This window comes from Limulus polyphemus, unplaced genomic scaffold (assembly GCF_000517525.1).
Source record: "Limulus polyphemus unplaced genomic scaffold, Limulus_polyphemus-2.1.2 Scaffold295, whole genome shotgun sequence".
Lineage (NCBI taxonomy): Eukaryota > Metazoa > Arthropoda > Merostomata > Xiphosura > Limulidae > Limulus > Limulus polyphemus.
This window is the reverse complement of record NW_013665905.1, coordinates 687,852-702,671: the sequence shown is the minus strand read 5'-3', so window position 1 is coordinate 702,671 and position 14,820 is coordinate 687,852. Positions and strand designations below refer to the sequence as shown.

The window sequence follows — 14,820 nt, the reverse complement described above, 5'->3', positions numbered from 1 at the left end:
CAGGGGCTGACATGTTGGAATTAATATTGATGCTCTGAAGATGCTTGTTGAGTCTAACCCAAGACAACACGCTCGTGAAATGGCCCTGAAATTGCATGTCTCTCATGAAATAATATGTAAACATCTAAGGAATATGATAAAACTCCATAAAGAAGGTGTTTGGGTGCCTCACAAACTCTCCAATGATCATTGTTTTCAACGTGCGAACGTTGCATTCTCTCTTCTGGCATGTAATGAGCATGAACCATTTTTGAGCAGAATTGTCACAGGTGATGAAAATTGGATTCTCTATGCAAATATTAAATGCCAAAAACAATGGCTCAGTCCTAGACAAAACCACTTCCGACCCAAAAAACCTGGACTCCATCTGCAGAAAGTGATGCTTTGCGTTTGGTGGGACATAAAAGGAATAATTCATTTCGAACTCCTCAATCCACAGCAAATGCAGAGATCTATAGTCAGCAACTGGAATGTTTAAATCAAGCCTTTCACTCGTCAATCGGAAAGGTGTTCTTCTCAATGACAATGCACGTCCACATGTGGTACGCTTGCCGCAACACAAGATTATGGATTTAGGTTGGGAAGTTCTAGCCCACCTACCATATTCTCCAGATATGGCACCATCAAATTACCATATTTTTCATTTGCTGCAACACCATCTTAATGGGAAAACATATGCAAATGTGGAAGGTCTTAAAGAGGACATCGACATGTTTTTTTGCTTCAAAGCCAAGTGATTTCTTTAATCAGGCATTAACAACTGATTGTAAGATGGAAAGCATCATCAATAAGAATGGAGATGATTTCTTTTAATAAATGTTTTGTTCTGATGTATAAGTTGTTCGGGTTTTTTCATCTAAAAAAAAATGACATTAATTTCTTGACCTAATACTAGTGTCTCATATTTCACACCATACTATCTCCTGCAGCTGACTTGATGAGTATTTCTGACATTCTGCACAGAAACCATCACAAAAAAGACAATGATGACTGGACATGCTGCAGTAGTGCTTTTGCAAACATTGGTGATGTATGCATTGTTGCAAAAGGGAACTAGGAAACTCGGTAATATCAAACATTTTTATATTACTCTAAGAATTCCTCATTAGATAATGATCAACAGTACAATCACACCTACTACACTTCAGACAAGTACCACACTTAGCTACATTATAGTGACAAGTAAGCTTTGTTGAGCCTTCCTCAGCCATATCTTTTGGGAGAATTTGTGAAAACCATGGAGCTGGAAAACCATGGAGCTGGAAAATCAGATTTTGTATTGTGCCACATTTGCAGCCACTGCCATAATGTGTGTGTGGAATTTTACATGGGAGTATACGCTTTAATATCTTATTAAAGGCTGGAAACTAGTCTGAATTCAGCCATGATGGTGGACAATTCAGATTTCAAATATTGCAAGTTCAAATCTCTATTCAGAATTTAAAAAAAGATATTATTGTAAAGCTGTGTTTGAAAATGTACCCACCAAAACTGTCTCCCTGACTGGGTGTTAATTATTAAAGAACATGTTTTGTTTGTAACAGTTATATTTTCAATTACATATTTAGTGATAATAATATTTCAGGAAAAAATCAACTGAAAATATAATTTTAAATTGCACTTCTAATTGTTTACTTTTTATGATACTATTTGTTTGAATTATTGTTTCAACTTTTTTTATACTGAAACTTAAATAATAAAATGTTATACTATATTGATATATATAATGAAATAAGTAGCTTCCATACTATTAATTACATGAATTGTTAATAGGAAATTACAATCAGCACTATAAAACAGCAGTGTCCAACAGTTTTTATCATAATCTCCAAAACTGTGGAGAATGTGTTAACATTTTTGCCACATGACAAAAAAACATTTTTTTAAATTAATTATAGATATAGAGGGGTACAAAAATACACAATAATGTTTTCAATTATTTGATAGAATATTGCAGTAAAGTTTCTACAGTATTTTATCCTCAAAATAAATAAAGTGGACACTTTATTAAACTGGTACATGTATAAATAAATTTTATTAAAAACTATATTTAAAAAAATAGGTGAAAGAAGTAAAGCACCAATTTGCCACAGGTTAATAGCAGTTTTGCCACTTGTGGCGAGTGGGTACTGTGTTAGACACCACTGCTATAAAACAATAATGAACTTAATATAAAAATAAGCATTAAGAAGATTTCAGTAAAGAATACATTGTCAATCGTAGTTTTCATCTTAAAGTCGTAACAGATAATGACATTGTTTCATCCATTTGATATCATAGCTGTTAATGATGTTTTAGGACATACTTGCCACAGACCCAGTAAACAGTTTGGATACATTATTACTAGAAGTTTGTTTATATACATGTTGGTACCATCAGGTGGTTTTTACATTTTACTCATTAGTTTTGAATTACATATATTTAAGAGGAAACAAGAAATTAATGTATCAGTGAAATTATTACGAAGCTAGACTTCTGATGACACGTAAAATTTGTATTTTATGATATATATATATATTACTACGGACATTATCTGCCATGACAGTAAGTTGACAACCTGGACTGATAGGGTTTTGTGAGGTCTTCTTGTATTTTACTAGAGCCTGAAAATAATGTTACTTTTTATGTAGTTTTTAAAACCTTCATACGAGCATACTTTTGCTCTTATGATTAGCTCATGTTAGTGCATGTTGTATTCATGTTTATTGAAATTATGTATATCAAGTATGGTTCTCAAAAACTAAATTTCATCAACATCAAATTCGATGACGAGGAACCCACTTTGAGACTAATAATGGCTGGAGACGGCATGAATGGGTAATGAAGAAAAACTTTACTACAAGTTTTTCTTCATTACCCATTCAAGCCGTCTCCACCCATTATTCATCAACATCAGTTATTTTACCCATTTAGCCTAGTACAAGTTAAGTATTTCAACTAAAAAAGGTTCCACCATGTAACAAGTAAATAGTAAGCATGTAGTTATTACGCAATGTTAAATTTACAATCTTATGATTAATAATTGCTGCCTAACATCAAGTCAGTGGTTATCATATTGAAGTTCTCATCACAACAACAAATTGGAAGTTTAGCCAATGAAACAGAGAAAAAGTGATTCAGAGTTCAGAGTTTAATGTTTCAACAAAATTCAATACAGACGCACTTAACTGTTATTTACTATACAGTATATCACAACATTAACTTAACTCATTGACAAATACTACAAGATCCATTCAAATCTTAAAACAATAGCTGATCAGTAAAGAATATTTCACACATCAAGCATAGCTACATTGTGTAACTTCAACCCCCTTTATAAAAGAGTAGTCTCCCTCTTTATTTCATAAAATAGGGATTTCAAAAATGAAAAGTTCTAAAATCTTTAGAGCTAATGATCAAACTGGACCGCTTACCTGTAGCTAATCATAAAAGTTATCAACTGACGTTTGTTCTCTCCACACAAACACTAAAGTGAGCCATATAGTTTTGTTGAGTGAATATAACATAATTGTATTTTAAACTGTGTTGCTATTATTCAGATAACATCTGTAGATGGTGGTTTTAACTATTCTTCAGAATCGCGATTGCTGTAACTGTAGAACGTATTTTCATCCAACAGCCAGTCACGAACCATGATAACTTTTAAACACATTTTTATCTTTCTACTTTACATGCTATGGTTTGATTGCTGTGAAAAATGCACTCCTGACAACAGAAACATCACTGAAAATACCAACTGGTGGTCCCTTTCTTTGTGTAGGTAATAAGATTTAAAAAAAAAGAATGCAAGACAAAAAAAAAGCATTTTACAACTTGAAGTGTCAAACAGTACACTAACACAAAGTCCTATATCTGTTTAGTTTGTTGCTCACTCTAAAGCAGGAACTAATACAATGAAACTGCCTTGGAAGTTTTAAGTTGTAATATAAATACAACTTGGACTATCAATTGTATCATTAAAGGAAAATTACACTACAGAAAGTCCTGGAATTCTGTTAGAAATATCTTTGTAATGTAAATCCTATTTCTTGTATAACCAATTGAAGGGAAGATTTTTAAACAACATGCTGAAAACCTGTTATATGTTTTTTTATTCTTTCAAACAATATACATTGTTTTTTAGATTTTTCACAAACAATGTGGCAACCAAGATGTTGTGCTCTGTAAAGTTTATAGCTGTCATATAGTTTCTTTGTGTTGATCATTTCCCACAAACAGCTGTTCATATAGGTTTAAACTTTAAGATTTGGAAGAGAACATTTAAACCTTAATTTTGCATTTAAAACAAATTAGTATTTCTATAAAAAAAAAACTGTCTGGCTTTTGAATTTGAGATAAAAATGAATGCATTTCACACTACACTTTCAGCCATCTACTCATAAGTGTAAGAGAGAGAGAAACATAAGCCACACTGTTACGTTTCATTTATGAATATCATGCCTAAAGTAAACTGATGTTAAAACATTATATCAGTTACACTAATACAATACCATGTAGAAGTTTAGCACCTAACAAATGTGACACCTGTTTACATTTAGGCAAAGTCAATCTTGGCTCGTAATGTCAATGAAACTATTAGTAAGACAACTACCTTTAACCAGAATGGGTTATTTTATTACCTACACTTGTTTTACGGAAAATTTTTTAACTTTTAAAATAGTCCAATAGCTGGTTATGAATTAGTGGTTCGATAAATGACTTTTACCATCATTTGTTTTTTAACAATCTATTCTATGATGACAATACTTTATACAAAGTACAAGTGTACTGGAATTCTTGAAAGGCCATGTTTTATGTATTAATGTTTTTAATGATTTTATCTGGCAAATGATACATGTTCACTTAAAGCTATATTCTAAAAATTAATAACACACAGAAAATATCTTACAAATTGTTTGTTTTCACAAATACACACCCTCTTAAATAGCTTTTGCAGATTAACAATATAAAAAAAGATGGGAACTGTGAAATAAAATAATTATTTACCAAATCTGTTTGCACTGAAATTTTAAATAAAATATCATTTACGAAACTACGTAATGAAATAATTAGCAAATATTTTGTAAAGACATTTTAAATAAAAGACTTTTAAAAGACCATTCTCTACATACATTTCCATACAAATATGAAATAAAGTAAATAACCCTGATTATATTGGTCTGTTTCTTTTTTTCCATTATTAGTGTGCTTATAAATTAAATAGGTAAGTTAATTTTCATAATGATACTAACTGTACACACCTACATCCAAAACTAAGAAACTGAGCTTATACACACATTTATTTACTAAATAAACAAGAGCTGAATGAAAGAACAAAAATAATTGCTTTCATGCAAAAATGTTAAATTTTAGTAGCTATTATATTACATGCAAATCAAGCATTTAAAAACAATGCAGTTTCAAGCTCAAAGCAAAACTTCTGTTAGGCCTGTAGAAGATGCAGTGATAACTAACAGTTTCCAGATCATAAGCTGTTGGTTCAGTTTCTACAGAAGGTAACCCCTACTTTAGATAGCAGTATAATGACAGAATTTATAAATCACATAGTGGTAGAGACCTGACTCAATTCTTTCAAGGTTGATGCTAGTTTGTATATGAATAGTTTATATAAATATATAAGTTTATTATTAGAAATTTCAGTAAGCACACTTCGACATGGTCAAAGAATTAATACTAACTTACCGAACACATAACAGATGACCTACGGAACTTGAGCTTTGCTAAAGTGATAGGATGTTCAAAACATTTTTATAGTCTCTGAAACTTAAGTTATACGTGAAGTCAAGTAGTTACTTGAAACATATGTTCGAAATTTTATTTGCAGTTTCAAGATATACAAAAATATTAGTAAATTTTGTTATCATCAAATCTATTTCAGCCCCTGTATCCTAAACATAACATGCTTAGGGCACATGAATAGCAGATTTCACAACTATCTTACACTACGATGACAAATTCTTTTTGGTGAATAGTGTCCTCCTGCTTACCACTAACTGAAGTTATAATATTACATTATAAATACATCTGATTACAGTTGTAGTGTTTAATTAATATGCTGCTGTTACTTAAAAGTCCATGGAGTGTATGATATGTTCTGCTATACATGGCTGAAAAATGCAACCATTGCACCTCTAAGTTGTGAAGTTTCTTGTATTTTCCTGCTTAATTTCTTTTGTATAAAGGTGAAAGGCTGTTTTATTATTGTTTAAAATCTAAGGAATTGTAACTGTTATACCATAGGATTTCTTTTTCCGTATTAATATTTAGTTTCTAATGAGTTCTATACCCAACAGAGTACACAATGTGACTCTTGTTCAATTCCAACAAGAAGTCTGTTATATTTATTCTGATGAAATAAGAGAAGGATACTAGCATATTGGTAATAGCACAAAAAAAAGTTCAGAAACATAAGAAAAAGCAGTAATGTATAACTTTAGATTTCAACAAAGGGTACGAAGTAAGCAACTATGTGTAACATTTTGTTTTGTACATCAATACAGTTTACAAGAATGTAATAAAATAAACTAATTGATTTGTTCTATGAACCATTCAAGATTTTATTCAATGAAACTGCACGTTTTTAAAATAGTTAATGAATAACTGTCAACTAAAAAGGCTTCACTTCACCAATAAAATGCTTCAATAAATGGTGCAAAACAGTGAATGATGTTCTCACACGTATTGACATGTCATGAAAAATTAAAACGTTCATACACATGGACTAAAACTTAACTTTTCACACTGATTCTGAAATGTTTTCACTGCAGTTTGTACAAGAAAAACACAATTTCAGTACATTTTCCTGTAAACAATAAAATCTTCAGAAACAACTGTTCAAAACCTTTTTTTTTTATAGAATATAACCCATTTACTAAATTATTACCTACACCCCCTCCATTTTAGTGATGACAGTCTTGTCTTCTGTAGAAACTCATCTGAAAGCACCACAAAACTTATTAAACGATTCTATTGGCACCCTAAAAACCTCAATTTTGGTCTTTGGAAATAACTTGCTCAGCCGTTGCTCAAGTTCATTAGGATGAACCATTACCGTACACTCTGGTTCAATGTTGCTGCTGCTGCCTTCTTCAGCCTGTGAGCATTTACAGTTTTCCTTGTGTCTTAACAAAGAAATCATCTTAATCTCCTTTTTATTATGTAATTTTTCCTCATCTGTTTCCCCATTTGGCATTTCTGAAAGCTCTGATGATGAAGTCATTACTCCCCAACTGAAACGCTGCAGTTTCGTAAGGGACGATACAGCCTTTAATGTATTTTGGTTTACCACAGGAGCCTAGAAGATAAAGAAAATTTTATGAATTTGAAGGTTTTAAGGTGTATTATTTTTAAAGATTTATATTGCATCTTGTAAAACTAAGCAGCACAAAAAGCATACAGATCATGAAATAAAATCATAAAGATTAAAATACAGACTAATCTGGAATCGGCCCGATATTCAATTCTAGTTATTTAAAAGATAATAGCAAGGGTAGATATAAAGGATGTTCAAACCTACTAATTTCTTTAAATCAATACTGATACAAACACTCTAACATAAAGAAGGAAATGTGCTTGAAAAATAAATTTAATCAATTTAAAAAAAACTTTAACTAAAATCCAAAATGGTCCAACAAAAGGCATTTTCATTTCTTTAAGAAAAAATCAATTCATTAAAATGTACATTAGTATGTACGATTGCTGTATACTTTGTAAAACTATATTAATATTACAATGGTTTTAGACTGACTTATTTATTCACAAAACATTTTTACTTTGTTTACTTTTTCACTTAAATGTTTAATTTTGTTACATATTCTTTCTACAAAAAACATTGTTACCATGCGAGTTTAAAAGTTTGCTGGTCAACATTGTGTCACAGACAACTTTTGGTGGTCAAATTAAAAAAACAACTTCAAGCCCTACAGTTTCAATATTAATATCCTTAAATGACAAGGCTAAAGGTAATCGTTTTATCATTTATACACTCAGATAACGAGTTAAGATGAAACAGTCAAGACATTATGGACAATATTTTCCCAGTGGCACGGTTGTGTTTAACATTTCTGGTGAAGAAGTAACTTACCATAATTGAGGATGAAATGTCACTAATTTAATGTCATGATTCTACATCAATATAAATATTTTACTTTGTTAGTTTAGTATTGATGTTGTACTAAACCAAGAAACATTTACTTGTTCGAAAAAATATGTTAGCTATGACACTGTTTATGCTGATTGCTTTACGTTTTCAGTTCTAATATTAGTCTTAGAACCAGGGAAAATGACAATGATTTCCCCTTACCATAAACTCATTAATGCATTTTTGAATGTTTCAAATAGTAACTATAAAACTTGCATGAACTTTGAAAATCATTAGAGATGACAGGATATAATTTCAGTATTATTATAGTAACCAATTGGAGTTATTATTAAATCTGAGAATGTCATCAAATATATTAGTGTTACTTAATGAAGTTAATATTTCAAGTTACAAGCAACGAGCGTGGTATTTATAACTTCAATTTGAGTGCCTATAAATAATACTTATCAAGAATTAAAGATGACATGTACCAATACAATAATTTTTTTTAGACGTTGTTTCTACTTAACTACTAAATAGGATGACATCAGAATAGAGAATTTCTATCTGAGATAAAACTTTCCAAAGACCATAAATACTGCTCTAAATACTATTCAGAAACTTGTGAGTACCTTATATAAATTTAATAGTAATAATATACAGATTTAAATTGTACAAAATGTTTATAGCCTGAACAAAAAAAAAAGATACTTTACAAAATTCACTCTTTCAACAAAAGTATCTACCTTGTGTTTATTAAGTATTCAGATAATGACACTGTCTATTACTCAAAGAAAAGAAAATATCTGAATAACAGAAACAAATATCTGAAGCAAAACACACTACCAAAACAAAATTGACCCATTTTGTCAATAAGTAAACAGATTTAAACTACAATATTAAAACCATTATTGAGTAGAATATTGAAATTCAAACTCATTCATACAAACAAGTCAAATTTTTCCCTCAAAAAAAAAAAAATTGTCATATGGCTTCAATAAATGAACAGACAAATAATACATACTGTAGATTAAACAGAGAACAACAATTGAAGAAATAAAAACAAAATGGAACAAAACTACCTGTTTAATGAATAAAATTTAACAAAATTGTTATAACTGTAACTCAAAAGAATGATGAACCACTTTATACAAATTATAAGTACAAACTTGTAATTAGTGGTAAAGCCAATCTCTAATGGGTTTATATTGGATTTTGTTTATTTTCTAAATATTTTCAATGAACTGTAATGTTTCTCCTACACATTTTTTGAAAATGATTTGTTAAGCTGTGGCATACTACAAGCGAGTACACTGAGTAATGTAGATGAACATAGGATATTAAAAAAAAGGTGTTGTTCAGTAAATATTATTTTGATAGGTTTTAATATTAAACCATATTAAACTTGGTTTTTGACTTAATGATATCTTTAAAAAAACTGAAACATATATTTTTTATCTATGGAAGTGTAGAATTTGATTTATAAAAATATTAATTTATCATCAAATACTACTTACATGCTTGTACGTGTCAGGCCACATAACAAGTCGATTCAGACGTTTTAACTTCTGTAGCCCAGCTCCAAGGCTTGTTGGTATCACAAAACAAAGCAACTGGAGGTCTTCCAACCTTTTAAGTATTAAATTTAATTTTATAGGTAAATATCAGGCATACAAGGTATCTACAGAAATTTAAGATCACTAGATGACAAATTATTACATGTCTTGAACAAATTTTATGTTTATAAAATCCAAAAACAATGTTCTTCCTTCAACCAAGGACCATTATCATGTACAGAAAGAAACACACTAAATATTATTTGCTGGAATTCTTTTTCACTTATGTACAAAATTCTGACTTTAACTTGCACTACTTTTACAGCCATCTTGTCCAAAATAGCTTGGGTCAATTTAAACCTTACTCATCATCCATCAATATTGTTTCTTAAGCAATAATCATTTTATAAAGACAGCTTAGAAATTCTTAATTTTCTTTTTTCTAATACTTGGTAAATGCACATATACTAAAATGGAAAGTCATAAACTAAATTCAAACAAAACTTCTCAATTTTTTTTATATGTTATATAGCAGAAACTCTTGTAACTGTTTCTAGATATTTAAAGTGAAAACAAAATTATCATACAATTAAAAATGGAAAACAATGCTAATGGTTGTTAAAACTTTCTTCTTACTGTGTCAAACTTTTTAAAGCATTCTTTAAACTGGAATCATATAGCTGACCACCCCTTTCAAGTCTTAGCTTTTTCAACTGTTTCAGCTTTCCAAGGAATGTGTATGTCTGAAAAATAAAATATAAAGGTTAGAAATGTTGTTTTCATTGACTCAGTATTTCATAAGTCACTTATATTACATCACTTTTCATACCTGTCTAATAAAACAATAACTAGTAGAATCACAATATACATACTATGTTTATTAGGCCAATAGTCTATATATTATACTCACCTAGGTTATTTTAGTCACTCTTGTCTTCTGAATATCATTAGAATGCCCAAATCTAACCTACAGCACAACTTTGAACATAGAGAAATTTAATATTCTCTAACCCTGCTTAACAACTATTTACACCCATAACACATAAGTACTTTATTACTTACATTATAAACTCAAACTATTCCATTTTATTGATTATTGTTATCATAGCAACAAAATCCCAATTTAATGTCATGTTATTTTTTTCCTTTCACGTTAGTATCATATTGTGACCAAAATAACAATAGCTGTTTTATAGAAACCTGTCCCTGTTTCATTGGGTACACAAGATTGTCATAGTTGCAGGACTTGTACTCTCAAGGTTTTGTGATCTGACTATAAGTTATCTTTTCAATCCTTTCTTTTCTACGTACTTCCTGATGTGGATATGCATGTTGTTTTTAAGGTTTTTAAATGTATCCTTAACTAATCAGTAGCATGAAATAAACAATTTTCAATTTTCCAGAGTGCAGCATTAATAATAGACCTGTATTTTTCAACCACACTGAAGAATTGTTTTCAACAAGACTTTAACCACCTTTTTTTACATGTATTTAAGACAATATTGCATTGCCTAATTAAGTTGGAAAAGTCAGATCCTTCACAATTTTATACCAACCACTGATAGGAAATACACAAACTTTATTTTTCATTTATAATACTAATCTCAAAAAACACTATTATATACATTTATCATCATTCTTGTTTTATAATACAATTTTAATATTTATGCTTTTTCACTACAAAAAGTTATTACAGTTGTCTGAACTTCACACCAGTGCTAGCACTTGTTTTATTCACCTCTTAGTTACTGTGGTTTTCAGTATGATATATACTTTTACCATTAACCACATTTAGATATGAAAAAATATATACCATTAAAAATTCAAAACATTCATCTTTATATGTATACTGCAAAAGTTCTAAGCTGCTGTATAAAGAGGAACACATATTAACAGCTGTGAAGCTCTGAATATCATAGACTTACTTATACTCTTCCACTGAGGCTATGGAGAAGTCTAGCTGAATGGTTCAGGGAATAATGGATCTTTATCTTCAGTGTATCGGTTTCACGATTGAAACATGATTCTTAAGTAGCATCGTTTACAAAACTTGACACAATTAAACCTTTCACAGTGAAGTTGTGCTCAGATTCAATAAACCAAATATTTTGAGATCACAAACAAGAACTACTAAATGAAATTGCATGAAACTTGAAAATTTTCTATCTAAAAACAATTTAGAATTTGTATCAATTTTTAACTTATGAAATTTATCAATCTTCTACAAAAGTTTCATAAAATAAATATTTCATTGTAAATTTATTAAATATTTTTTTTATTTTAATAATTCCATATGAAATGTACACACAATCAATGACATTCATAATGAAAAATACTATAAAAAATAATTTGAAAGAAAAAAACAACTTTTTTTTTGTTATTATGGATCAGAAACTTCTATTTTACATATTCAATAAAATTTAGGTCATTCTATGTTAAGTAACATTTATTTTTGGTACTTTATTTTGTGTTTTCGTTCCACTGAAGCAATTATGTAAAAAGGTACAGATCAATTCTGTAGGATAAATAATTTATAATCAAAACCCTATGGTCAACCCTTCAGGCCTCCATACTCATTAACCTTAATTAAATATCCATACTGAATTCTTTTTGAAAAAAATATTTCTATAACTATCAAACAAAAATAATTTATATCCAGTATCAACAACAAAAAAGAAAAAAAACAACAGAAAGTATGTAGTAAGTATTCTCAGGACTAATCAGTTGTGAATTATTTCTCAAAGCACTGTTCAATCTCCAAATGCGGAACTACCATCCTACTTTTTTAAAAATTGTAAAGATAAAAAAAATTTGTTTATATTACTTTGAAGCTTAGCTGGTTTTCAGTAAGGTTTGTCTACTTTTTAACCCTCTCTCTCCACTTGCATTTTTTTTCTGCACTTGAGGTGTCATGAGGTTTTAGTGAGTTACTTTCCAAGTTTAATTAAACTAATTTCTTTTCATGGTATACCAATAAATATAGCATAAAAACATAGCTAATAAACCAATTTTAATAGTATACAAGTTTTAAGTTCTTAATGTTATAAGGCAATATTAAAAAAATATCCTGAACTACTATAAAAGTGCATCAAAAATGAGGGGAAAACATTGTTGAATGATTAATGAAAATTATAGAATTTAACTAAAACCAATTTGTCTGTACTTCCAAAATGCACCTACTCTTCACATATTTCATCAGTGTGGAAGTAATTCTTTAAAAAACACATTTTTAGTAAAAACTAAGCAGAAAAATGAAATTTTATCATGAACAAAATGTACATATGCACTCTGAAAGAGACTTAAATAGCACTCTTGAGCCTTTTCACCGTATTCTAGGTCAGTAAATAGAAAATATCGTGTGGATATTCCAATACAAATTTTCAACTCTTTCAACTGTATTTTGCTGTTATATATTCTGTTATATCACAGAAGTTATAAGTAATAATAATAAAAAAACAAACCTTTCTAACAAATCAACATGAATAATGAGCATTCAACATAAACAACTTACAATTGTGCAAGTATTAGTTAGACAAGCTCAAAGGGCAATAAAACAATAAAATTTAAGTATAAACAAATGTATACCGTTACGAGTTTAGAGCTATATAAGATAAACAGATACAGTTTCATGTTACAATTTGAAATCAGAAGGGTAATTTAGATTTATTTTGTATTCTTTTTTAATGGTTATGAGATTGATCAAATTGAGAAACTTTTTATAGAGTTAGGGTAGACAATATAACAGATAAAGTTTTACTGAAAAAAAAATGCTTGAAATTTATTTAGGATTTTTTTGAAATTAAGGAAAGGAAATTTGAGATTTTTGAGACAAAGAAAAGTATTTTTAATCTTAATGTAGAAATCACTTTACACTTGGACCAGTAAAAAAAGAACTATATATATACATATTCATGGATAAATCTTGAAGAAATCTTTAGCAAAAATACTTTATTAAAAAAATTCAATTTTTTGTGTACAAAAGATTTGTAATGTTAAAAGTATGCCAAATTTTGTGAAGATACACATACTATGTTAAAAGTTATAGTATCAAAAGTATAACAAGTACAAAACGGTTACAAGGCCAGCTGAATCGACAGACCTCACAGTGAGATAGTTAAGCCGATATACTTCAACCATCTGCAGACCTCCCAGTATGACAAAAAAATTGTGTAAAAATAGAGCTTGAATTTAAAAAAATGCTATTTTGCTTATAAAGTAGAGCAAGCCAGAGACATAGATCAGTAGATTTCACAAGTTTTATTTATGGATGAAGGTCCCCAATCCTCTGAGTTTGGGTAAATATAATGCACTAAATCTACAAGCATTAAAAGAAGTCTAACTGAGTAAGCCAATTACAAATGCTTGTTATTATTGCCACGGCTTTTCAAGCAACTAAAACATTCATGTAACAACTATTTACTTCAAAATATCTTAATAATCAGTGATAGGATCTTGAGATCAAATTAAGAGATACTGGTACTAACTGTTCGGGTCTCAACACCATCTCCGGCAGAAGTTGCAAATCACTTCCTACACAGATTTTGTTTGTGAAAGGAGTCTTATGGCAACACGGTTGGTGTTCTGGATCCAAACTATGGTTTAATTTGGTAGGAAGACAATCATCCATAACCAGAAGAAGTGAAATTTGTCTTAAGGAATAGTATCTTTGATACTACTTTGAAAGAACCAGATAGTCTTCCTGATGCAGAACCATTTGAAAGAGCAACCAGCAGTACTGTTGTATGACAGACTGATCAAAGGAAAGACACCCAGCCTCCACAGAAAAGCATTCGTTTGGTTCTTTTCGCATCATATACAAAGCACTGGCAACAACATGAAGGACCCAATTACCAATTGTTATGAAAATTAACAACTTTTTAACCCTTTTGATACGGGTCACAGGTGAAAGGCCATCTCGTCTCGTTTGTTAACTCACATTCAAAATTTTATTGAACTACTATTTCATGAATTTATGGCAATTAAGTTTGGTATCAAACTATAGATTATAATCCAAATTTTAGAACTGTACATTACTCAATTTGTTAATTTAAAAGTGATTATTAAAATACTGATAAACATCGATTTTTGTGTATCACGTGGTATGTTGAATGCATCAAATTAGATGTTTGTGAAGTCAAAATACTAAGTCTATAGTTTCAAACAAATTAGAAACTCAAATTACCG

At 29.7% G+C, this 14,820-nt stretch overlaps 1 protein-coding gene across 1 annotated transcript in view; it reads right to left on the bottom strand.

Annotated features, from left to right (window-relative positions):
* Positions 1 to 5,814: 5,814 nt before the first annotated feature.
* Positions 5,815 to 14,820, bottom strand: part of LOC106457146 — a 68,438-nt gene continuing 59,432 nt past the window's right edge. Inside the window, exons 15-17 of the mRNA XM_013916534.2 lie at positions 10,273 to 10,379; positions 9,598 to 9,709; positions 5,815 to 7,294 (exon numbers count right to left, since the gene is read on the bottom strand). Coding sequence (XP_013771988.2) covers positions 6,932 to 7,294; positions 9,598 to 9,709; positions 10,273 to 10,379 — 582 coding nt within the window. The 3' untranslated portion in view covers positions 5,815 to 6,931. The remainder of the gene's footprint in view (positions 7,295 to 9,597; positions 9,710 to 10,272; positions 10,380 to 14,820) is intronic.